Here is a 26,346-nt window from a genome sequence, read left to right as displayed (position 1 = left end):
AGAAGTCCTGACCGGAAGCAAGTATTGGGCACTGCCTCCCTCACTGCTCCCTGGGTAGGGTATCACCCCCATTCCTTTGGGAATCTGCATTTTAGTTGAACTAGTGGATAGTGATACCAAAGGCCAGCGACAGCTACATTTAAATATCAGTGACCACAGGCCACATCAAGGAAACAACAGCTGGCAGCCCCGGGCGTGTGAAGGAGCCATTCTGAATTACTTGTAAGAGAGGAGCACCTGCAGATTACAGCACAGGCAAGTGCAGACAAAAACACTGAACCAGCTGGGGCCATCAGGTAGGAAAGAAAGAAAATGAACCAGCTTGGGAGAGGAGACCTCTGTCTAATCCTGTCTCTGCTGCCTACTGGACATGTGTCCCTGGATAGGAATCCTCCCAGTGTCCATTTCCTCAGTGGTAAAGAGAGGGGGGTGAACCATAGGGCTGCCAAGGCCCCTCTGAGCTCTAACCCTGTGGTGTGTATGAGGTGAAGCAGGCACAGAGTGGACAAACAATAATGTGGTTAAGAAAGGTTAAAAATCAAACTCACCTGGAGCATAGATGCATAAGAAAACATCGCTGCTGTGGACTATTAGAATCGAAGGAGATTAGTTTCCAGGAAAATATATTAATTTGGGCTCAAACCAAGATTTTATGTCTGGGGGTGGGGGTGGGGGTGGGATGGCAGTTGAAGACCCATTGAGATCTGAGATATAACAGTCGTGCCCTTGCTGTTTTACCTTCTACCACTCTGCTCAAGACCATACTGATGGGTAAATTTCAGGTTGCCAAGGGGAGCAGAGAAATGCCTGAACAATATCAGTTCTAAAGACATGGTTGTGGTGGTTTTGTAAATCAATGCAGAATCTGGACTTTCAGATTATGAAAGTCCAACAGCATTCACTTGGCACCTGACTGTTGTTCTGGGTGGGAGACGTGAATCTGGAGAGAAAGGCGGGAGAAGGAAGGAGCTGTTGTAGTTGGCGGCGGGACTCAGGTAGAGGAAACTACCACCACCGGGGAAAGAACTGAAAAAATACAAAGAGACGAGTTCCTACACGCAGCCCACGTCCATGGCTTTAACCGTGTTTGGGAGGCACGAACCTGGGCCAGGGGGTGTAACCTCGCTTTTGAACACTAAAGGTGTTTGAGACAGCTACAGAGTTTATTAGGGACTCAGGAGACCAGTTTGAGTTTTAGATCTTGAAATCTTATTTTGATTGAGAGCTTGGGTTCAGAATATACACGCTATTATAAATGTCACGCCTACTCCAGGCTAATTTGCAGAAAGACGTTCGCCTTGGCTTCTTCCCTAAGCCCCCTGTCTCCCCTAGAATAGCTGAGACTTCTAGGCTAAGGGCGAGCTAACCACTGCTCCCCCCCAGCTAAGGCTCCCAGACCCTCAAGCCCAGTATTTCCCCGCCTCCGCCGCAGTGCTAGAAGTTGGGGCAGCAGGTAAGAGCCCAGCTGCGGGCGGGGCCCCCAACGCCTGCCTTCCCCCTAGCTGCCCGCAGTGCAGGGGGAGGGGGGTAGGCGGGGGGAACAAGATCGCCACGGAGGCGCACAAAGAGCAGCCAGCAGCCTTTGAGATCCTCTGGTCCAGCCCTTTGCTTGCCCGCAGAGGAGCGGGAGACCCGGGCTCCGGGCGGGACGGCTGCGCGCCCGTCGTCAGCGCAGCGCAAGGCCCCGCCGCCCCAGCCCCTCCCCACCTTCCCCGCCGTTGGGCTAGTTTGTTGGTCTCATTTTTTCATTTCTGCGAGGCCAGCCGGAGCAGGTTTGCTGGCAGCAGTACACCTCCAGCAATCACGGGACCAGCCAATCTCCGGGCGGCGCTCTCGGAGTCGGCGCGCTCGGGGAGGCGGGGAGGCGGCGGGATCGCTCCGGGGCCACCTTAAGGCCGCGCTCGCCAGCCTCGGCGGGGCGGCTCCCGGCGCCGCAACCAATGGATCTCCTCCTCTGTTTAAATAGACTTGCGGTGTCAATCATTTTCTTCTTCGTCAGCCTCCCTTCCACCGCCATATTGGGCAACTAAGAAAAGGGGGCTCGCCTTTTCGGGGTGTTCTTCTCCCACTCCCCTCTTGCTCATCCCTCCGCGACTCTGACGCCGGCAAGGTTTGGAGAGCCGCTCGGTTCGCGCGACCCGCGGGCTTGCACCAGCCTGGACTCGGACGGGCTCTGCCGCCCCCGCCTCTCGCCTCTCCCCTCCCCTCCCCGCCCTCCCGCTCCCCGTACACTTGATCGGCGGAGACTTGGGGCTGCCTGGCCGGGGCTTCCCCCTCACCCCTCCCTAGACCCAGCGCGCTCCTGACGCTCGCCAGTTACTTGTTGGGGTTTGTTTCTCTTGGCTCCCAGGGCAGGCGCAGGGCTTATAAGAGCAGTTCGGGCTGGGTCGGGGCGTTTTGTTTTGTTCGGTTTTGTTTTGCGAGAGCGCGCGCGAGAGGCGGTCGTAAAGACCTGGGAGGAAGATGTCAACCGTGAGAGTGTCTAACGGGAGCCCGAGCCTGGAGCGGATGGACGCCCGGCAGGCGGAGTACCCCAAGCCCTCCGCCTGCAGAAACCTCTTCGGCCCCGTCGATCACGAGGAGTTAACCCGGGACTTGGAGAAGCACTGCCGGGACATGGAAGAGGCGAGCCAGCGCAAGTGGAATTTTGATTTTAAGAACCACAAGCCCCTGGAGGGTAGATATGAGTGGCAGGAGGTGGAAAAGGCCAGCCTGCCCGAGTTCTACTACCGCGCCCCACGGCCACCCAAAGGCGCCTGTAAGGTGCCCGCGCAGGAGAGCCAGGATGTCAGCGGGAGCCGCCAGGCGGTGCCTCTCGTCGGGTCCCAGGCAAACTCGGAGGACTCGCACTTGGCGGAGCAAAAGACTGATGCGTCCGACAGCCAGCCGGGCTTGGCGGAGCCGTGCGCCGGGATGAGGAAGCGACCTGCAGCAGACGGTAAGGACCCTCCCCAAGCCATAAAATGTCTGTCTGTCTGTCTGTCTGGGGCACCGCCTTGCCTGCTTGTGGGGCTTGACCCATCCCCTTTCTTTTCAGCCTACTCCGGTGCGTAGCTTCTTGGGAGGGAACTTTCGTAATCTTAGGTTGCGCGTGCTGTCCGACTGCTTCTCTGTGTTTATGATTTGTGAGTCAGGAGCCCGAGATTGTGCTATCTGATAATTTTACTAACCGAAAGCATCGCAGATGCTCGCGTCTAGCCGGCGGTAGGTATGTGACAGCGTTGGGGTGTTTATCAGCGGCCTCCCCCTGCACTTGGGAGAGAGTGTTTGGGGCGTAGCAAGCGCTCTCTGTTCTGTGAAAACAACCTCAGTCTGCGCCCTGAAAGGCTGCTTGGCATGACGGGGCCCAGGATGGTGGGTGGAGGTGGTGGGTTTTTCATTCCCCAACTATTGAGCCAACTTCTGCCAGCCATTGTTTTTTCTAATAAAGACTGTTTGTGTTCTTTTTTTCTTTCTTTCTTTTTTTTTTTAATCCCCTCTTGTCCCTAGATGCCTCTTCGCAAAACAAAAGAACCAACAGAACAGATGAAAATGTTTCAGACGGTTCCCCGAACGCGGGCTCCGTGGAGCAGACGCCCAAGAAGCCAGGCCTCAGAAAACGTCAAACGTAAAGTGCTCGGGTGGGTTGATGACCAGGAGCTAATAACTGGCACCCGAATCGGGCTGCAGGCACTCTCTGAGCTTTCCAACCCCAAGATAACCTGATCTCAGTGGCTGCCGGCAGATTAGAGCTTGTGGGTTTTTCTTTTGTTTATATTTTGTTAAGTCAAAAAAAGCAGGAATGGCGAAGGCTGGGACATCACTGTGGGGATACTGTATTTCTTCTCAGTTTCCATGTCCTCGGGTCATTTTCCCTTGGAACACGACGAGAGCAAGTGTCCCAGACAAGTCCTTGTCACCAGGGCCCTGTGGGTAGCAACGGAAGTTCCCTGTGAGTCCCACCAAAACATGTTGGGAACAATAGGTTCTTTCCTCACCTGACCAAGACCGAGGGGTGTATACCTCAGACCCACTTCAGGAGAATTCATTTCCTAGAGGTTCAAGTTGAATAACATATTCTGGGCCATACATGGAAAACTGCCCTTGCCCCCCCCCCCAAAAAAAAAATTAAATTTAAATTTTGAGGGAAATGTTAGGTACAAATGGCTCATATTTGGTTAGTCAAACCGAAATGCAAAAAAGAGAGGCATGTTGTGTTCTTTTATCATTTTTATAAACTGTCATTTTCCCTGTTTTCTGATAAGTTTTGAGGTCAGAGAAGGAAGCTGCATATTTTTAAAAACCAAAATAGAAAGCTCAAACAACAACAACTAAGGTTCCTACAGAAGTTCTGGTAACACTGAAGTTGCAAAGCAGAAGTTAAATTAACTCTGCCAGAGTAAGCAATCCAGGAACACGTCAGCGTGTGTAGTCAGCGTGTGTATGCTAATCGCGCTATACCAGGGTGATCTGGATATTTGTATGGGAAATGGATAGTAGATATCAGGGCTGTCGAGGGTGGGTCTACCCCCAAACAAGGGAAGTGGAGATTTTTCCATCTACTAAAATCAATCAACATAAATAATTTGAGTAACTCGCCCCCCCCCGCCCAACTTTACATGGATTAGCTTTTCATAACGAGCAGAATATAGATATTAATAGTTTATATACCTCTTACAGACAAGACTGTGACCTCTTCTCTCCCCCTCCCCCCATACATGCTCATAGCCTAGCATATAAAGAGATCTTAATAGATGTTGGTACTAACTTTTAAAATCCTCATGTATAAAAATTTAAAAATAAGCTAAAGAACCATAGGGATTAAGGTGGGATTCAAGTGTGTTGTGTTTTTAAATCATAATGTCACATATATGACTTCTTCAGATACATCTGATATTTTCAGAGCTTATACAAAATGGAACTATAGACCCTCTATATTACAGCTGTATATGAAGGGGAAAATTGGATGAAAAACTGTTCTGACACATCCTCATCACCTGCAGCTGTTGTTGGTTTGTGACTTGTGGCCTAGCTCAGTAGATGAGCCACCGTAAATCAGACCTACTGGATTTTGATCTGGTGCCATTGTGACATAGAGAGGCATTTGTTAGTAAATATTGCCCTTTCAGAGAATACTAGAAATAATAGGAAGGCCCTCTTCAGGAGCATAGGTATATCCTGTATACGACTAAGACATTAGGATATTTTGAAAAAAAATGTTAATAGAATTTTCTTTGTAGACTAGAAGTTATATTTTCCATTGTTTCTCAAATTTAGAAAATTTTGCAACTCTTAAGTGTTACAGTTTCTTAATTTTCCTCTCTCCGTTCTTTCTCACCATCTTTGACCCCCATTCTCTAGACCAGGGTTTCTCAACCTCTGCACTGTTGACATTTTGGGCCAAGTAAGTCTTTGTTGTGGGAGGTTATCCTGTGCATTGTAGAATGTTTGGCAGCATCCCTGGTCTCTCCCACTAGATGCCAGTAGCACCCCCCTTGTGACAACCAAAAATGTCTCCAAACATTGCCAAATGTCTCCTGGGGGACAAAATTGCCCACTGTTGAGAACCAGTGCTGTAGACAAAAGTACACAACACAGAGGAGAGCAAAAATTCAGTGAAGGGAAGAAACGTTGGATAGAGATGACTATAGTCATCAACCTTGAGTACATACTTTCTTTTCCATCAGGTATTTCCCAATGAAGACAGTGACAAATAATTCCTGTACTTTATTGGTAATGTTATTCTGGTACTTTTCTCCTAATTCTTTCCTCTGTTTCTCTTGCAGAATTGAGACTATGTTTCCTTGTTTATCAGATACATCACTGCTTGGCGAAGCAAGGAAGATATGAATTAAACATTTTAAATACATATCGCTGACTCCATGGAATGGATGTCCTGTATAAGCACTGAAAAGTAACAACACAATAACACTAAAATTTTAGGCACTCTTAAGTGATCTGCCTCTAAAAGCATTGGATGTAGCATCGTGCAATTAGGTTTTTCCTTATTTGCTTCATTGTACTACCTGTGTATATAGTTTTTATCTTTTATGTAGCACATAAACTCTGGGGAAGGGAGGGCAGGGGGGGAGAGGGGGGAGCTGAGGAATTGGCTTTGGAAGGTATGAAGAGCTTGCTTCGATTTAGAGCAAGGAGAAAATTATTTGACTTAACATGAAGAGAAGCAGTTTAAGGAAAGGGTTTGAATTGTTTTCTTTAAAGTTGTAATGTCCCTTTCAATGAGAACTGATACTTCGTTTTAAAAATCATCCAAATTTGAACACTGGCTGCAGATAACTGCTATTTATTTTTTACATGAAGCTATTTTTTTCATTTGGGAGCTCTGATTATTCCGTTATGTAGCAGTAAATGGCTTTTTTTTTTTTTTAACAACAACAAAAAACTGTCTTTAGTGCTCCCCTTAAAATTGGAATTTACCAGTTAATTATTTAGCAGTTAGGTAATCACTCCAGGTAATTATAGGCAAAAAAATATAAATGGAGGGGGGGAGTCTGAATGCTCAGAATCAACCATCTAATTTTTATCAGATTTGTTGAGAAAATTTCTGAATTTTCTTTTCACTTTGGGCTGTGTAGACAAAGTCAAAATAATTCTAAATCCTTGGATATTTTTAAAAGATCTGTAAGTAATTTCACATGAAAAATAATGAAATAATTTTAAATTTAAAGCTTCTTATTCTATTTGCTAATTTGCCCAAAGGAAAGTAGTGTTTTAAGAGGAAAGTGTGTATACAAAAAGCCCGTCTGGTATAAGTGAAATGGATACTACATCTTTAAACAGTATTTTTCATTTCCTGTGTATGTGTATGAAAAAAAAACAAAAAACCATTTGAAGTGTACCTGTGTACATAACTCTGTAAAGACACTGAAAAATTATACTAACTTATTTATGTTAAAAAAAGATTTTTTTTTTTAATCTAGACAATATACAAGCCAAAGTGGCATGTTTTGTGCATTTGTATATGCTGTATTGGGTAGAATAGATTTCCCCCCCTTCTTCTGTTAAATAATATGGCTGTGCTTAAAAGGTTGCATACTGAGCCAAGTATAATTTTTTGCAATGTGTGAAAAGATGCCAATTATTGTTACATATCAAACAATCAATAAAGAAAGCTTCCATAACTGTTCATTGAGTTGAACTGTGTATATTGTGTTTTACTAAGCTTGAGGTATTCAACCTGGCATTTTAGTCATATTTACACAAATAGAGTAGGAAGTGGAAAATACCTAGACAATTCAGGCCCACAACTCATGTTTATGTGGATCCGAATGTGGTAGTAACTATTTTCCAATTAGTTCTGTAGGGGTGGACAAAGCTTTAGAAGTAAAATGTGGAAAAGCCATATTTTCATGTAAATAAGATTGTTAAATTCTCCATTAGTTCAAATATTTATGTCTTCTAGGATATGAATGTGTCAGAACTAAAAATTCTTATATAAGTGTACACTGATCACACATTTGCAGGATTGAAAATGAAAGTAACATTGATGGTTTATCTAAATTCTCTATTTACACATGCGAAGTGTTGTGGGGAATTAGAGCAATTGTTTAGAGTGTCTAATCTACACCCCTTGTGCAAAATACCCAAATTTATAGGCCCTTTAGAAATTAGTGTGCATTCTACACTAATTTAGATAAAACCAGCATTCTTCAAATTTCACTGGTCATCATACACAAGTTCCTAAACTTAGAAATTTCCTGGTAATCTACACAACCAAAAATTGGTTAACCTAAATACAAAAATCTGAGGGTTTTAGGTTCTCATATTCACATAGCAGAGATATTTTTTACTTAAGTAAGAAAAAAAATTCGGACATTTTAAAGTCAGTTTACTAAAATCCTGTAATTTTACATTCTCTTCAAAATGTAAATTATTTTTTTCTAGGAAACTGCAAATGGTTAAATCGCAAAAATCTGAATTTGAATTAAATCGTTTCCCTCAAGTAGTTACATTTACATTGTTGCGCCCCAAAAGGGAGCTCTAAACAAGATAGTTTCAGCTTATTTTGACCCGAAGTTGTGTGTGTGTGTGTGTGTGTGTGTGTGTGTGTGTTTTAAAAATAGGGTTCTCTCTACAGCTGCGGGAAGGGAAAAGTAGGTCCTTCGCTGGCTGGGCCACATTTTCCAAGTAGGTATTATTTTAATTAAAGACTAAAAGGTGTTTTGTGATTCTATTCAAAACACGTATGGGTGTTTTTCAGGAAGACACTAAGAAAACAAGAAAAACAATTCAAAATGGGGAGGAAGGAGTGCAGGGAGAATCAGGAAATAATGAAATAAAGTTTCTCTGAACCAAAAAGGGTACTTTAAAAATAAATTTTTTTTCTAACATGAAAAAATTCCTCTTAATTGTTGCACGGACCCCATTTCCCTTTCCTAAAGAGGCACCTTTAATGTGAATTTTTAGAGGTTGCGTTTTAGGAGTGCTGGGCCAGGAAGCGGCGGATGCTCGCCGCGCTGGGCACGTTCACAGCAACGCAGTCCCCAGTCGTCGTGTTGATCCATTCCACTCCCGTGTCAAGTCTCCAAATGCGTCCCCCGCGATTCGGAGCGTCCTCTCCCCGGTCCAGGACTGCGTCGCCCGCCGCGAGCGTCCCTCGGAGGGGACCGGGCCACCAGCTCCAGCCACCTCCTGTCCGGCTACCCTGGCCACTGCGCCGTCGTCTCCCCTTATTGCCCCGCAGTTCCGCGTTCGCCCGCCGCGGTCGTTGCGGGGTCGGGCTGGCTGACGCTTCGGGACGAAAAGACCAAATCTAGCTCCGGGTCTGCAACTTGCAGCTCCCGCACCGCCGGGGTCCCTGAGCGCAGTACCCGCGCCCGGGGCGCCCGCAGGCCGCGAAGGGCGGCTGCGTCTCCGCCTGAGCAGCGGAGCTGAGCGGTTTCTCAGAAACTCGCCTCCCTCATCATCTCTCCTCTGGGCTAAGAAAGAAGCGAAAGCCCCCCACTCCTCTCGCCAAACAGACCCTCCCCATCAGTACTCTGCCAACTCCAGAGCGATGGGGGGACCCGAGCGAAAGGGAGAACTTTTCCGAGTTCGTGTACCCTCCTGGGCAGTAGCACCCCCACCCCCACCCCCCCGGGCTCCAATGACCCGCAGCCCCGCGCTTTTCGAAAGGCTTCCCGGCTCGCCGGCAGCCAGGAGGGCCGTAGGGGCGCACCCGAGGGCCGAGCGCCACCGCCGCTCGCGGGGGTCGCTGCCTCCCTTCCATCCGCTTGGCGAAGTCCTCTGTCGCATCCCCAGCAGCCTAGCAAGAGAGCTGCGGCAGGGAAGCACTAGCAGAGGTTACGACTCGGGGACGGAAGGGACCGAGGAAATAAAACAGGGAGCGGGGCCGATGGCCTTTCTGGCCGCGGTGCGCCCACCGCCCTGGCCGCGCGCAGCGACCTTTCCTGGCAGCCTTGGAACGCTGCCTTCGCCATTTCATCTTCATCATCACTAGCGTCGATAGTTGCTCTTCAGAAGCTTTTTTAGGTGGAAAAGGATGTTTTAAAAGCTCGTCTAGGCTCTCCGACCTGATTCTCAGCGTACTAACTTTTTAAAATCTGCCATCTCTTTCACCTGAGCCACACCCTACGCTCAGTCCCCCTTCCCTCCCGGGCAAATTGAAGGTAAAAATACTGCCAGCGAGGCGGGGGTGGGGGAGAAGTGGGCCCACGATCATTACAGAACCACCACCCGGGGCGGGGACAGAACTCGGGGACCTGGTCAACAACCGGGGCTCTCGTGGGGGTGGGGTGGGTGGGGTCAGTCTCGGAGCCCGCAGAACCGAAAGTGTAATGTTTACACGTAAACTCGTCTGTGTGTGTCCCCCACCCGCGTACCAACTCCATCTCGCGTGGGGGCACAGGGTAGGGAGGAATAGGAAAGTAAAAGATACAAAAAGAACTCTGCGTGTTGGGCGCGAAACGTCGAGGCGCCTCGAAAGGAACGCGAAGGAAAAGCAGGGAGAAGGCGCGCAGCCGAGTCCAGTCCGGGGGATTGCATCACTGCAGCTCCCCCGCAAGAAAATGGGCTCCAACCCGCGGCCACCATCATGGCGCTCGGCCGGGCCCGCGCTCTCCGCGCGCATTCCCCGAGCGCTCGCGCCACGGGCACCGAGCCTCCAGCGAGCGTTTGCAAACATTTCCTCTCCCTCGCGCGCGCGCGCGCCTGTACCCCCACCCCCTCCTTCCTTTTGTGTGCTTGTGTGTGTGCGTGCGTCGGTGTGACTGTGTGTGGACTGGAGAACTTGAAGATTGTTTTTTTCCTCTCTCTTTTTTTTTTTCCCCCCTCCCGTGCTGGTGGTTGTAAACTTGATTGGCATTGGCTGCGCCCACTGACCCCTGCGCCGAGTCCACTGAAGATTTAAGGTGGATCCGAGAGGCTGCAGCTACAGGCGGAGTCTCGCGCTCGAGCTGGTTTTGGAGAAAAAAAAACAACCACCCCAAACCAGGCGCCCGCCGTGTTTTTACGCATCCCCTGCGGTACCAGCCCCCGCGCGCCCCGCCCGCCGCTCGCTTCCTCCGCCCCCCCACCCGCCCGCTTCTTCCCCATTGGCCGCTGAGTGCAGTTTGAATTTTTTTTTTTCTGGGATGCTTGTTTTCTTGTGAAAAATACAGTTCTCCAGATCGTGTGCCAAAACCGCTGCAGCGGCCCCAGGTGAGGTGTTTAGCTGGTTTAGTGGAGGCGGGAAGGAAGAGGATAGGTGGGGCTTCTGTTCCAAAAATTTCCCCCAAAGTGCGGTTGACAGCGTACAGACGGGTGCGGTGCGTGGGGCCGCGGTCACCAACCGGGAGACGCTTCGGCGGGGCCAGGGATGTAGTATAAACATTAATGGATGTCCAGGGTGTGCGTTTCGCCGGCCGCGGGCCGGAGGTACTGGGGAGGCGCCGGCAGGAGCTCCAGGCGAGGATGCACCTTCTGCTTGGAAAGGTAGAATTAGGGAAGGCGGGAGGGTGAAGGTGGCCCGGAAAAGATCACCTCACTACCAAGGGGGAAAAGAAAGAAGAAAAAAAATAGAAGAAATGCAAACACAGGGGGAAAGGGTTATTTCAGGAGCCACCAAGTCAGGGATCACATAAGTCTGGAAGTCGGTGTCATTTTTACTGAATTTTTAAAAGAAAGTTCTCTCTCATTTCCAGAGTATTTTTATGGAAGGAGAAGGCTGAAACAAAACTCAAAGAAGGAATGATTTTGAAAGTGCCTTTGACTACTGGATCTGAAAGTTAATTCTTTTGATGAAGTACTTTAAGATTTCGGATAATGTTATTTGTAAAACAGGTCTACTACATATGATATCCCTCGTTAATTATAAACCAACTATGTTTTACTTTATGGTGAAAAATTTAAAGTTTATCACAATTTAAATTATTCTCCAAATCAGTTTATCTCCAGATTAGTGAAGTTGGCATATAAGCATATAGGTGTTTTGTTTTGTTTTGTTTTGTGGGGGAGGGGGAATTTTATCTGTTACTCTTGTTGCAATGTAGTTGACAATTTGAACCAGAATTTCAGCCCAGCCTTTAGTCTAACAGTTCCTATTCAAACCACCCCATCTATTTTGTAGTTCTTAATTCCCCCAATACTTCCTAGCCCAATTAACCAACCCCTTAAGGTAAGCCCAACCCAACAAAGTTGCTGAGACCACCATATGCCAACCTGCTCGTGCCCTTGGCAAGGAAATTTTGAGCTAAAATTGCCCCCAAATAGACTGGCTAGCCTCAGTGAATTCATCATCCCTGAAGTGTGAGTCAAGCACTAGTCTAAGTGACCCCTCGATTAGGGACATTGTAGAAAATATTTGACTATCAAATGAATGTTTAGATTTGTGATTTTTAAAGTCTATTCCAGACCCTTGAGATACTATATTTCTAACATTTGAGTTTCTGGATTTCTATTAAATTAAGCAGTTTTCCTTTCTCATGACCATTTTCTTGAGTTGAATTGTCCAATATGGTAGCCAGAAACCATATGTGGCTGTTGAGCACTTGAATGTAGTTAGTCCAAACTGAGCATTGCTGAAAGTGTGAAATATACACCAGGTTTCCAGAATTAGTATGAAAAATATGTTAAATATCTCAATTTTTTAAAAAAATATTGATTTCAGAGGGAAAGGGAAAGGGAGAGAGAGATAGAAACATCAGTAGTGAGAAGGAATCTTTGATCAGCTGCCGCCTACACGCCCCTACCCTGAGGATCAAGTCTGAAACCCAGGCATTTGCCCAGACCAGGAATCGAACCTTGACCTCCTAGTTCATAGGTGGACACTCAACCATTGAGTCACACCAGCCGGGCAATAATTTTTTATATAATTTTTTATATAATTTTTTATATTGATTATATGTTAAAATGGTCAAACTTTTGAATTATTAGGTTAAATAAAAATATTAAATTTAATTTCATCTTTGTTTTTACTATTTTTTAGGGTGGTTACTAGACAATTTTAATTTACAGATGTGACTAGCATTATATTGTTGAACATTGCTGTTCTAGACTAACCCCATCTTTGAGTTTGGTGGCTGGTAATACTGAGTAGGTGGTAACTTCCAGCTGCCATCCTAACTTCCGAAGTTAAATCAAGGCCCAAACTCAGCCATTGGAACCTTTAAGAAGAATGTTACCAACATCTAACACCTACCATCTTTAACACAGTATTGGGTTTGAGCCCAAACCATGGAAATATGGTACAGATATGTCTAATTAAGTCAGATTTGATCACAGCTTTCCACATTTTGTAAAGAGAGAGACTGGGAAGTCCAATATGTTAGGAATGACTCTGGAAAAAATATAGACCCCAAACAAAACTTCCACAAGTAACTTTTCACTACCACTGTTCAGCAGACAGGACAGCGGTAAGAGAAGACGTGAACAAATGAAAAGGTGAGTCATATTTTTGGATAGGAGTACTCAACATGATAAAGATGGCAGTAAATTAATACCTTTTCAATTAAATTTATACCTTTACACTAAATTCTGGTAAGATCTAGTCATCCTATTTTGTTTCATTGTTCTATCAGTTTCAGCACTCAGAGCCAAATTATTTTAATTACTATAAATTTAGAATATGTTTTAATTTCTGGTAGCACTAATCCTCCACACCCTAACTAGACCCTTTTCAGAAATTTCCTGGCTTCTTTTGTTGGCCTTGTTTTCCAATATGAATTTAAAATGAATTTAGCCACAAATATACCGTAATCCCTATTGGCATCTACACTAATAAAAGAGAAAGATACAAATTGGCAGTACCTTCACGACGCCCACCAGCCAATCAGGAGTGAGTATGCAAATTAACCCAACAAAGATGGCGGGTTAATTTGCATAAGCAGGCTACTAGTGGCCAGGGCGGGCGAAAATGGGCATTCCGCACAGCCCCAGCTGCTCTGGGCCTCTGAGCAGCGTGAGAAGGCGGAAGGGCGGCTCCTGGCTGGAGTGAAGGCGGTGCCAGCAGACAGGGGAAGGAAGGCCCATTCTTGCACGAATCTTTGTGCATTGGGCCTCTAGCTAAAAAATAAAGTGAGATTTTTATTTCACGCTGTATACCAGCATAAATTCCTAAAGAATTTTAAGTGAAGTGTAAAAAAATTAAAATTAAGCCCTAGCCGGTTTTGCTCAGTGAATAGAGCATCAGCCTATGGACAAAAGGTCCCAGGTACGATTCTGGTCAAGGGCATGTACTTTGGTTGCAGGCTCCTCCCAGGCTGGGACCCTGATCAGGGCTTATGCAGGAGGCAGCCAATTGATGTGTTTCTCTCACATCGATGTTTCTCTCTGTCTTTCCCTCTCACTTCCACTCTCCCTAAAATTCAATGGAAAAAATATCCTCGAGTGAGGATTAACAACAATAACAAAAAAATTTAAAATTAAAAATAATGAAGCCATGGACATACCAGAAGAAGCCTCAGAGGATTAAAAAATATATAATCTCAGAGTGGGGAAGGTGTAAGTATGACACAAAGCATAAAATTCATAAAATGTAATGTTGATAATTCGATGACATAAAAATAAAAATGTTTTTTTATGACAAAACCTGCCATAGTAGAGTGAAAAAAGTGAGATGGGGGTTGTGTGAGTATACTCAGTGCCACGGAGCTGTATAGTTAAAAATATTTAAAGTGGTAAATTTTATTTTGTTATGTGTAACTAACTACAGTAGTAAGTAAATAAATAAAACCGCTAAAATGTTTTAAAGGTCACCCATGTTCTAGCTAAGTGAATTTTGCACAGCGTTCTGGTCCTATCCTCTGGGAGACAGACACTGGTGCAGTGGTTTGATTTCAGGCTCTGGGAGAGTCTGCTTGGGTTTGAGTCCCAGCTACCTGACGCACCGCCTGTGAAACTTGTTGCCAGTTACTCCACCTTCTAAAGTTTCTGTTTCTGTGGCTATGTAATGAGCTGTTTACAGTTCTTCCATAGGGTTATTAAACTATTCAGTAAGATGATGTATGTGCAGTACTTAGCATAGTACCTGGTATACATATAATACATAGCCATTATATGTTCATAAACAATATAATTAATAGATGTCCAGTTCTTATTTTGGATTCTCAAGTAACCACAAGCAGCACTCTATTAACCTTGTAAATATGTTTTCTCATTTTTAAACACTGCTCTTATTACCCTTAAAAAGAACAAATGATTTTTTTTTTGGTGGCATTTAATGAACAGAATTAATGTATTGCAAAAAATGGTCAAAATGGTACATTTTATGTCAGATTTCACCACAATATTTTGAAAAGCTTAAAAAGAAAAGGGTATTTGTTGAGTTTAGGGTCATCTCTAATTATCTTAGAACCTGGTATGGATTTGTTTGTGGAACTAATCAGTAACACACCCATACACAGACAATGGAAAATGTTTGCAATCCATACATCAAAAGGCTAATTTCCCTGATAGTGTCTATAAATACATGAGAAAAAGCAAACAAACCAATAGAAAAATAAGCAAAGGCTATGAACACGGTTTTCAGAAAAGGAAATACAAAAGGCTTCTAAAATGTGAAAACATTTATAGTTTGAGACTGTTGGGACATAAATTATATAGAGAATGCATAAATTTAAGTAAAGAGTTGCAGTTAGTGTCACTCAGATGCAAAGGTGGCGTTTATCCTTCCTTGATAGTTTAACTTTTGCTTCCCTCCCTTCGATCCAAGGCTGAGTTTTCCCCAGCTTCGTTGACCAGAGAAGCAAGGAGTTTGCGTGTGTGGAAGCCACAACTACCTTTCAAGTTCAGGGTAAAATCTCTCTCATTCAAACCGTGTAATCTTTGGCTTACCGGCATCATCTTACTTTGCCCTTAGAAATCCCCCGCATCAGCTTCTTAAAGCAAGTACAGTGACCTTTCTCGACACATCTCGTCCATTCCTGTGTTTAATGCCTGTATATTAGCCAATAATCGGAGTCTCTGAAATCATGGCTTGATTCTGTTTTTTCCTTCAAGTTCTTTATTCTCTTAAAGCTTCAAGCAGAATTTATTATATGATTAATGTGAAACGTCAGCGTATATGATGGAGTAAATGGTGTTAGGTTAGAACCACACATACATAATGCCTTTTATGTACTGTGGTTTTACACTTGGATTCAGTAGTTCCTTTCTACAAATTTACTTTTGGGAAATGGTCAGATATGTGACTAAAGATGTATTTACCAGCATGATCATTGTGAAGTTACATATTAGACTTTAAAAAGAAACTAAATAAATAACGAACAACATCCCCTTAGATATAGGATTAAAGGATTGATTATGTGATTGCAACCATTAAAACATCCAGGTAGCTTTATTTATATTAATATAAAAAGTCCATAATATTAAACCAGGTATAGAACAATATTTATGGTATGACCCCATTTTTTGTAAAAAAAAAAAATTCACATGTGTATGCTTCAATTCCTGAGAGTAGAATTATGAAGAGACTTTAATTTTCTTTATTTACGTATTGGTTGTATATTTTAATACTGGATTTTAACAGGGAAAAGCCATAAAGATATTTCAAATTTAAAAATAATTACCCTTAAAATTCTTGAATGGAGACCAAGTTTCTCTTCGTAGTCTCTCTTCTCAGATATTAGCACAGAACAAGGCATTTCCATAATTAATTTTCCTTCCTAAACTTAATTTTTCTGTCTAGTTTCAGATATCATTAAGTCCCTACATGAATTATGAGGAGTGTTGTGTGTTTGGGTATATGGTTTTGCTTCCAGGGCACATAAATTAAGGGCAGAAATATCATCCCATTAACTCAGGGCTATCTTAACAAGCCATGGAAAATTGAGCCTATTCCATCTTTTTGCCACATGGGATCCTGGTGGTAACATTATCCCAAACCTCACATTCCTTGATCTTTGGCATTTGGCACACCAGGATTCGGCCTGGAATTCAACGGCTCAACTCCCTGCCCATAGTTTAGTTACTTAGGGCATAGTGCTGGGGGAGATCGTTTTAAATTTCAAGTTAGCAGGCCGGTCTGGAGCTGTCACTCTCCGTGGGCCGGGCCTGGGCGAACGGTAGAATCTCAGAATACGGAGGATGGGAGATCACTGCATCCACTTTCATTTTGCAAATGAGAAAATTCTAATCCTTGGTTTCCTGTAAAGTGAGGAAGTTAGGCAAGGTGATTTATAGGTTCCTTTTGGCTTCCAATCCTGTGATTTGTTTCCTAGTCAAGATCACGCAGTCCATCCCTATGGATCAGGTTTTTTTCCAGGGGAAGCTAGATTACTGATTTTTGGCCGCAAATTGCGTACTCACAGGAGTCAGAGGAAGATGACAGTACAATAGTGTAGGCTGAAGAGTGAACTTTTATGATCTCCCTAGAAAAGAAAAGCATGTGAAAGTATAACTTCATGGTTGCTTAGTGGGACTAAACACTGCTTTATTGTTGCATGAAGACTCATGGAGTCCCTGCTATGGGCCAGGCTCGCTGTCTTCAACATGACAGACAGGAGCCCTACCCCGTGGAGCTCCTGGGTGTTGGAGGAGATGGACAGGGAATCAGCCATTTAGTGGGATTTAGGTGAGTGTTCTGAAGGGTGAGTGCCATGAAGGGACCTCAGAGCCCCTGCTCTGTGCTCCTACAAAGGTGTCCAGCGGAGGGCGCCAGCACGGGCGGGAATCCAAGCTCTCCCCAGGCCAGCCATGTTTATCCAAAAGAAACAAGCCTTTAAAAATCCACCCCCCACGCAGTGCCTTCTGGTTTTCTGAAAGTCCCCTGTGTTGTAGTGGTTGCTCCGTAGTGGACGCTATAAGGGTTTGGAACAGGGGTCCTCACCTAGTGATGGGGGCTCGCAAGTCCCTCCTAAGGCAATGACCTTTGAGCTGAGACATGGAGGCTGAGCAGGAGTTAAGCAGTTGGAGGCAGCAGGGGAAGAAGAGCGATCCAAGCAGAGCACCGTCCAAGGCCCCAAGTCAGGGAAGGACTTGGGGGAAGTGAAAGAAGGTGCTTATGGCTGGGATGCCATGAACCAAGGGCAGCAGGCACGGGTGATGTGAATGGAGTGCTGGGAAAGTCCGGATGGCGATGGGCTCTTAAAGCCATGTTAGGAATTTCGGACTTGACTTCAAGAGCAGTGGGAAGCCGTTGGAGACTGAGAGTGACTTGAGCAGCTTCCGTTCAACTTGTTTATTTCCTCATTGCGTCTTATTCAAGTCAAAAACCTTAGTACTGCATTGGGATCGTTCCCATAGGATGCGGGAAAGAAAGTGCAGGCTGGCACCTTCATTCTTCACACACATAACCAATATAAAAATGTTCTAAAGCTCTGGGCACATGGTTTTTCAGTAAGTGAGGGGGACGTGAAGTCCTGGGACCTTCGGAACAGATACTGGCCACAAGTGATACATCTCAGGTTTTGAAGGAGTGCCACGCAGGCACCATGGCGGGTGTCAGTCCGCTGCACTGGAGGGCGGAATAAGCCCTCCTCACCCCTTCCGCTCCACCCTGCCCTTGTTTAGCTTGCAGTCTGTTTTCATTGCCATAATGAGCCCATTGCTTGTCATTTAGAAGCTCGCCCATGTTTTGTCCCTTGCCAATACAATTGGTGAGTATCTTCTAAGCATATGAACAGCTTAGGGGTGAATACTGAATCATTTTCTTCAAAACTAGCTCAGCATTTTAATCATTTTACTGAGCAGCTGGATTCAGTGTTTACTAATACTTTGGCCAAAGGATTAACTATTTACTAGGTTTTGGAAAGAGACATCAGAAAGAGAGATAATAAAAATGAACCCACAGGGACTTAAAAATATATATTATTTAATTAATTATTTATTTTTAAATATATATTTTTATTGAGTTCAGAGAGGAAGGGCGAGGGAGAGAGAGAGAGAAATACCGGGGATGGAGCCCACAACTCAGGCATGTGCCTGACAGAATCAAACCGTGACCTCCTGGTTCATAGGCCAACACTCAACCATTGAGCCATGTTGGCTGGGCTTGTATTTTGTTGTTGTTGTTTTTTAATTGAAGATTAGTAAAAGAGAGACCTCTGCTGGCTACACTGGTATAATGCCCTAGAGTTGGTCTGTCACCCACTGAGAAGCCCCCTTTGAAGCTTTTACAGGTAGGTGTTAGAACACCCATGGCTCGCTGTTTGTTCATTTCCTCAGCTATCAACGCAGGTTCTTTGAAGCTAATCCAAGTGACCTGTGATTCCAAGCCCCAATCACAGTAGTTCTGTCTTTAGGAAAAGTCTTAGTTTTTTATATTTCTAAAAAATTATAGCGTTATTTTTTAAAAATATTTTTGATTTCAGAGAGGAAGGAAGAGGGAGAGAGAGAGAGAAACATCAATGAAGAGAGAGAATCATCGACAGGCTGCTTCCTGCACACTCCGTCACTGGGGATAGAGCCTGGAACCCATGCCCTGACAGGGAATCGAACCATGACCTCCTGTTTTATAGGTCAACACTCAACCCATGAGCCATGCCGGCTGGACAAAAAAGTTACAGCTTTAAATAATCAGCCCCGAGACAAACCCCGACCTGAAATAACTTCTGAATTTTATCTTTGTTTCCTTTCTCTCTTCTGCCCTTCACCTCCCTTCCTCCCTCCATCGGTAAAACAAATAAAATAAATCTTCACTCAAGAGAGAGTACTGCTAAAACTGGTACATCTACACAATTGAATACTACGCTGCTGTAAAAAGGAAGGAATTTCTACCATTTGCAACAGCATGGATGGACCTGGAGAGCATTATGCTAAGCGAAATAAGCCAGTCAGAGAAAGATAAATATTACATGATCTCACTCATTTGTGGAATAAACTGATGAACAAAAACAGATCCAGAGACAGAGAAACATTGATTAGACCAGTGATGGTGAACCTATGACACGCGTGTCAGAGGTGACACACGAACTCATTTTTTTGGTTGATTTTTCTTTGTTAAATGGCATTTAAATAAATAAATATCAAAAATATAAGTTTTTGTTTTAATATGGTTGCAAATATCAAAAAATTTCTCTATGTGACACGGCACCAGAGTTAAGTTAGGGTTTTTCAAAATGCTGACACGCCAAACTCAAAAGGTTCACCATCACTGGATTAGACTGTCAAACCTCAGAGCGAAGGGAGGCGCGGGTCGGGGTAAGAGGGAGAGATCAACCAAAGGACTTGTATGCATGCATATAAGCCTAACCAATGGACACAGACAACAGGGGGGTGAGGGCATGAGTGGAGGTGGGTGGGTGGAGGGGGCAACGGGGGGATAAGGACACATATGTAATACCTTAACCAATAAAAAAATAATTAAAAAGAGAGAGAGAGAATACTGCTGATGGAAGGTGAGAAGGGCGGAACTTACCTGCTTATCTCTAACATACTCTCAGCTGAATACCCAGGCTTGGGGCCCAGGGTTGGGGTTAGATACCTGAGGAGAGCTGTGAATCCCATTAATGTCTTCTGATGGATGTGTTCAGCCATGGAGATGAGGAGGCACCACGTGAAGGAGACTGGGTGAATGGGAGACCCAACAAGTGAGAACGTGAAGGTGGCTATGTAGTGGGGAAAGGGAAGGTCTCCCTGAGACCTTTCATTTGTTAGCAATGATGGTGGTGAGGGCCTCTATGGGCCAGGCTGTGGGCCAAGCACTTTACGTACCTTTATTCTTTTTCTTGCTTTTCCTCTCACTTCATATCTTAAGAACATCTTTCTCTGGAAAGTATTTAATATGTGTAAAAATAATAGTTATGTGTATGCTCACTATTTTATTATGTTTTTACTCTGGAATATGCTGCAACTCCTTCTCATGAGAAGAGGCCTTCCCCAGGCTCCCCAGAGTAAGTCCTAAATGTGCTTCTACAATAACACCTCCTGCGCTCTGCGGCGGAGCAGGCGAGAGGCCGCTTTGGCTTGGCAGGTTGTTTCCTCACAGTGGCTCCTACGTCCTGTCTTCCCGTGTCTCACGCCTCTTACATCTTAAATATCCATTCTCCTCCTCTCAACAGCCTCTTCCGGACTGGCCACAGCATGAGGTATTAGTATCCAGGGATGATCATTTTAATGCTGGTAAGGGACCACCAACCTCTCCTTTAAGGAAGAGGAGGCCCAGGGAGGTCAGGTGCCCAAGGCTATCCATCTAGTGGGCAGCTCCCCGATTCTTGATGTGACACTTCCTGTATGACATCCACGCTGTCGTTGGTCTGCATTGTGCAACAGATGGTTTTCCTTATACTTTCTGCTCCTCTTCTCCAGTTGCCTGCCACTCTTTTTCTAAGCCTTCTACCCCAAACTGCGTCACACAGGCAACCGGGGCCCATTAGGGCGCCCCCAGGAGCTTCTCTGACCAGTCCAGGCAGCTTTTCCTCCCTCTCCTAAAATTATTGATTCTGTTTGGGCCTTGTTAGGGCACTAATAAATCACTTGACTCACACATTTACCAAAAGTTGCCTGTAGACTTCTATCTTCTGAACTGCCTATTAATCTTGACATTTCTATACTGCTGATTGTGTTATTTTTTGTGTGCACTTTTGTAGGGCGCGGCTATAAGGTTAAGCCTCGGACAGACCTGTTGGCAAAGCCACAAACAGGTCCCAGCTTAGAGGGCACAGTCCTCTTAGCATAATTAAGCTTGGCCTTATGACCTCCCTAGATTTTACCTGGGTAGCTAATGGGCTGTGGGAGGTGCAGCAAGTGCTGCCAAAACAAGTGAAACTCACAACAACACTGTAACTATGGTGACCACTACCTTGTTTACCTGTGGCTATAAAATAAAGGCTCAGCTTGCCTCTGGATCTCTCTCTGTGGCCTCAGCCAGACATGGGAAGATCCACCTAGACCCAGCTTATTCTCTTTGTCTGTCATTTCTTCATCCTTCACCGCCCTCCCTCAGGCTTGCAGAACCCTTGGCTGAGCTGGCTTGGCACACACCTTATATTTGCATATGTTAGAAGTTGCCTTATACATATTGAACTCTCCCTGCTCCCCCAGCATAATACAGTGCCTTTTACTAAAAATACAGTACCTCTTACGTTCTTAATCCCAAAGAATAAATCTTTAATTCCCGGCATTTTAAGCACTGTGGCAAGCTGATTATATAGATACTAGAGGCCCGGTGCATGAAATTTGTGCACTGGGTTGGGGGGAATCCCTCAGGCTGGCCTGTGCCCTTTCACAATCTGGGACCCCTTGGGGGATGTCTGCCTGCCAGCTTAGGCCTGATCCCCGGGAGGATCGGGCCTAAGCCGGCAGGCAGACATCCCTCTCGCAGTCTGGGGCTCTCACAGTCTGGGATTCCTCGCTCCTTACCGTCCACCTGCAGTGGAGGCAGCGGGAGAGGCTCTCGCCACTGCCGCTGCACTCGCCAGCTGTGAGTCTGGCTTCTGGTTGAGTGGGGCTCCCCCTGTGGGAGCGCACTGAACACCAGGAGGCAGCTCCTGTGTTGAGCGTCTGCCCCCTGGTGGTCAGTGCGCATCATAGCGACCAATCGTTCTGTCGGTTGTTCCCCCGTTCAGTTGATTTGCATATTAGGGTTTTATTATATAAGATTCTAAAACAGGGTGTCCTTTTAAGAGTTTATACCCTAGTTTCTAATATGATGCCCTGAGTATACTGTTAAGATTAAGTAAAGTTTCATAAAAGATAAACTGCCCTACTTCAGAATGAATTCATTCGTGGATCTGGCAATTATTAAGGAGTGCTCATGAAGTATGCTAGCCCGTGTTAGGCCCTGAAGGCATTTGCTAACAAGTTTGACATCTGCCTGTCTGTCCCCCTCTGGCTGCCTAGAAGGTGGGTAAGGTGGATGCAACCTGAGGAGGCATCCTTTGTTCTGAGGACAGAAGGTGCATTGTGGAGCAGAAAGATACAGGAACTATAGGCGATGCCACACCAGCTCTGCATCGCTTATCTCCAGAGTTCCTTTACAGAAAAGAAAACTAAACTTTTATCTTGTTCAAGCCGCTATTATTTCTGGGCTCTGTTACTAGCTGCCAAATGCAAATCTTAACTGATAGAGAAGTCCTTGCGGATTTTTGAGCAAGGCACCGATTCTGATTGGTAGCTCTGCAAGCGACAGATTCCGGGAGTGGGTGTTCCGGGGCAGACAAAGAGATGGAAGTTGGCTTGGCAGGTGGGGACAGATAGGGCTGGGAGACTCTGAATGGGGAGAATACACATCTTGCCCAGGGTCATTGAGTCGGGGTTTTTTCCCAGGACACCTCTGCTAACCTCCTATTATACAGTGGTTACTTAAATATGTAGTTTTTGAGTAATTTGCATTCTGCTATTGTCAAGTGGCATGAAAGCTAGGGAAATTGAGGAGATGGATACTCTTTGTGTCTTAAAAAAAGAAGCAGGCAAAAGCTGGAATACGGAAAGAGTATCAGTGTTACCGTAAAGTGGTTATTATGTGTTCTGAGCTCCTGCAGACATTTTCAAGGAAAGGAACTTTTGTTACGCGCATGATCGTCTAATCAAGATACATTTGAAATGTATCCTTTACTGGATAGCAACTGTAAATAATATTTTAAAAATATGTCTTGGGGGCAGAACGGGGGCGGGGAGTGCATTTGGCCTCGGCACAAGAGGATTGTGCACCCAGGGCTGCCAGGAGATTCCCTCCAACTTCGGAGGCTGCCCTTATTTACCTCGGGCTTACAGAGGGAGAAACTGAGGCGCACAGCACATCCGGGTGTTGCCCGGAGGCGGAGCAGCGGAATCCCAGGCCCCCGCACCCGGGAAGCAGGACCCCTGAGCTGAATGTCCTTGCGTGGGGCGGGAGCTGGTCATTCACTTGCACCTTAGTTCATTTATTTTCATTGATTCATTCATGCAGCATCTGTGGAACACGGACCTGGTTCCTGGTACGCGGGTTGCCTGGGGAACCGCTGGCAAGGGGACAAGTTCCCCGCCACCCTTACAGGTCGCAGTCCGCTGAGGCTGTGGGAATGTGCAGCCCTTTGGCTGTTTCTAATCGTGGTAATTTAATGTAATAACCCTGATTAGGCCCCTACCGAGTGCCACACCCTGTGCTAACCGCTTTATCAAGACAACTCGAAAGGCAGAGCTGTCCCATTTTACAGATGAGGACACCGAGGCTCCGCAGGGCAGAAGTCCCTCGGCTGGCTTGTGCTGGCGGCAGGATTTGAGGCCAGGCCTGGGAACATCCAGGCGCCAGTTAGTGCAGTGATTTCCATTTGTCCACCTAAGAAGGGGGTCCAGTGAGAGGACCCCTGTGTGTGACTAGCTGGGGCCCCCAAGAGGTTGGGGGGTGGGTCTTTCAAGACCTCTGTGGCCCAAGTCCCCTGGGCCACTCCTCTGGCTTGGAAGGCAGGAGAAGCCCCTCATTCTGGGACTGGGGGGCTTGTCGGCTGGGACTGTCTTGTCTCTGGGAGGATGGAGGACCCAGCTCACAGGCCAGCTGGCTAGGCTCTCCTTACTCCCTCCAGGGCAGCCTGGCTGCTTGGTCTCTTCCCTGCTTCCGACGCACTGCGCTGTTTCCCATCTCGGGAACTTGGTCCCTGCTGTGCCCTCCAGCTAAACATTCTTCCACTTCCTCTTTCAGGTCTCAGCTCACCTGTCCTTCCTCAGGAGGGCCCTCCCTGATGTCCACCCAAGAATGGTTCCCTTTTTTACCCGCCCACCCCCTCCCCTCCCGCCCCTGTGCACTGTGAAATTGTACATTTTGGTCTGTCTCTTCCCCAGGAGTGGGTCCGTTTCATTCATTGCCATGTCTGCAGGACAGTGCCTGGCACACAGGTGCTGAATACATGTATGCTGAATGAATGAATGAATGAATGAATGAATGATTAGCCTGCAGAGCTCCAGGCCTGGCCCAGCTGCATCCTTGCCCAGAGGCCAGGCCCAGGTGATGAGCTGGCGGTTGAGCAGGAGTCGGGGATAGAGAGGCAGAGGGGAGCCCGGCTGCAGGCCAGCTGCCCTGGAGGCCAGAGCCAAGTGTCTCAAATGGCTCCTGCTCCTCAGCCTGTCCAGTGCTGCCCTCTATGACTCTTGTCCCGTCAGCCATGCCTGGGATCCCAGAGCAGAAGGAAGGAAGCAGGTTCTTCCCACAGACCCAGTTCCAGTGGCCTCTGTGGTCCCACCTGAAGTTGGCAGAGACCTCATTCATGTGAGGATGTGGGAGGGGCAGGCTGGGAGCCCCAGACCCAGGCCTGGCCAAGTGATTATGGAGGAGGTGGGGATACTTTTAGGGAAAAGATTCTGGGAGAAAAAAATGGTGAGGTGGAATGTAACATGGCATAGAAGTTGAGGAAAAAAAGTGTATATATCTATACTAATAAAAGGGTAATATGCTAATTAGGACGGATGTCTTCTGGACGTCCATCTGGACAAAGCCACAGTGGCTGCGAGGCCCGGGGCTCAGGCCTCACAGCTGCCACAGCTGGCAGTGGTAGCAGCAGCAGGGTGATGGAGGCGGCACCTTCCCCTGATCAGCCTGGTCACCTCCCGCAGAGGGAGGCCAGACTGCAGCTTAGGCCATCCCCTGAGGGCTCCTGCACTGGGCCTTTAGCATATATATATATACATATATATATATATATATATATATATATATATATATGTATATATATATATTTTATGTATATGTATATATGTATAAACACACACACACACACATACATACACACATTCCAATATATATAACTTGCAGGGTAAAGATAATATCATATGCTAAACATTTCTAAAAGGGGAAAAATCTATTTTATTAGTTTATGCTAAGTTTCATGTGATCACATTGAATAATAGCTGTCTCTTTGTAGTGAATTTTTCATCTTGATGTTGGGCAGGTAATTTCACTCCTCTTATATTAGAAGATGTTTAATTACTATTTACATGGATTATAAAAATATAACATAACATAGCTTTCCTCTGAACTAGATGTGCTAACTCAATATCCAACTCTCTGTTTCAAAAAAGAAAAATGGGTTGGCCATTCCAAAGTTTCTTACAAATCTGGCTCAAACAGGTAATTGAAGCTTTAACACAACTACAAATTTCAAGGTTCCTTAAGGCAGTAGCCTTCAGCCCTTCTCCCCTGCACGGGGAAGGGCAGATGTGCGCAGTGTGACCTGAAAATTCTCACTTATTAACTATGTCTCTCCCACTTCCCCTCATTTGGAAAAAATACACTAGAATGCAAGTGACTGAATATTACTAGTAGGTTATAATCTGGACTGTCTGTTGCAACTTTCCGTACTGTTTCTATCAACTCCTTTTTAATAGTCACCTATGACTGTCCCTCGTTTATAATGGGAAGAAATATTAAAATGATTCAAAATATTAGGTTTTTGATTTATACCTCCCTGAAGTGCCTGTTGCATTTTGCTATAGTCTGCACACAGGAAACACACACACACACACACACACACACACACACACACCCAATAGTCTGGTAAGCAGATGTTCTCTCTCTCCATTTAATAAATAATAACATAGCCAATATTTATGGAGCAGTCAGTGTGTGCTAAGCCACTTATCTATGTTATTTCTTTTAATCCTACATTCTATTCCAGTGATGGCGAACCTATGACACGCGTTTGAGAGGTGACACGCGAACTCATTTTTTTTTTGGTTGATTTTTCTTTGTTAAATGGCATTTAAATATATAAAATAAATATCAAAAATATAAGTCTTTGTTTTACTATGGTTGCAAAGATCAAAAGATTTCTATATGTGACACGGCACCAGAGTTAAGTTAGGGTTTTTCAAAATGCTGACACGCCGAGCTCAAAAGGTTCGCCATCGCTGGTTTAGAGGCTGTCCTGTTATTCTTGTAAATACTCTCAGTGAGAACAAGGCCAGCTGGCTCAGTCTGACACTTGATCCAAAATCATTCTCTTCCCCTTTCTGCCAGATTGGAAGGCGGTATAGTGATTAAATATTTCTGGCCGGCAATATCTTGCCATTTATGGAAAAACG

At 45.6% G+C, this 26,346-nt stretch overlaps 1 protein-coding gene across 1 annotated transcript; it reads left to right on the top strand.

Moving 5' to 3' along the window:
• The first annotated feature begins 2,009 nt into the window (after positions 1-2,009).
• CDKN1B (cyclin dependent kinase inhibitor 1B) lies at positions 2,010-7,126 on the top strand. Its single transcript, XM_081082992.1, has 3 exons — positions 2,010-2,938; positions 3,490-3,620; positions 5,766-7,126. Exons 1-2 carry the CDS (start codon positions 2,464-2,466, stop codon positions 3,609-3,611), a joined length of 597 nt encoding a protein of 198 aa, XP_080939118.1. The 5' UTR covers positions 2,010-2,463; the 3' UTR covers positions 3,612-3,620; positions 5,766-7,126.
• Positions 7,127-26,346: the final 19,220 nt, after the last annotated feature.

The sequence above is a fragment of the Myotis nattereri genome (assembly GCF_964212035.1).
Source record: "Myotis nattereri genome assembly, chromosome: 2".
NCBI lineage: Eukaryota > Metazoa > Chordata > Mammalia > Chiroptera > Vespertilionidae > Myotis > Myotis nattereri.
Note: the sequence above shows the minus strand (reverse complement) of the source record. Positions and strands in the feature narration are given on the sequence as shown.

Bases quoted from the DNA above. Each gene is read 5' to 3' on its own strand.
- CDKN1B (XM_081082992.1), top strand. From the start codon at position 2,464: ATGTCAACCGTGAGAGTGTCTAACGGGAGCCCGAGCCTGGAGCGGATG. The intron at 2,939-3,489 runs GTAAGGACCCTC...TCTTGTCCCTAG, and splicing joins GAAGCGACCTGCAGCAGACG to ATGCCTCTTCGCAAAACAAA.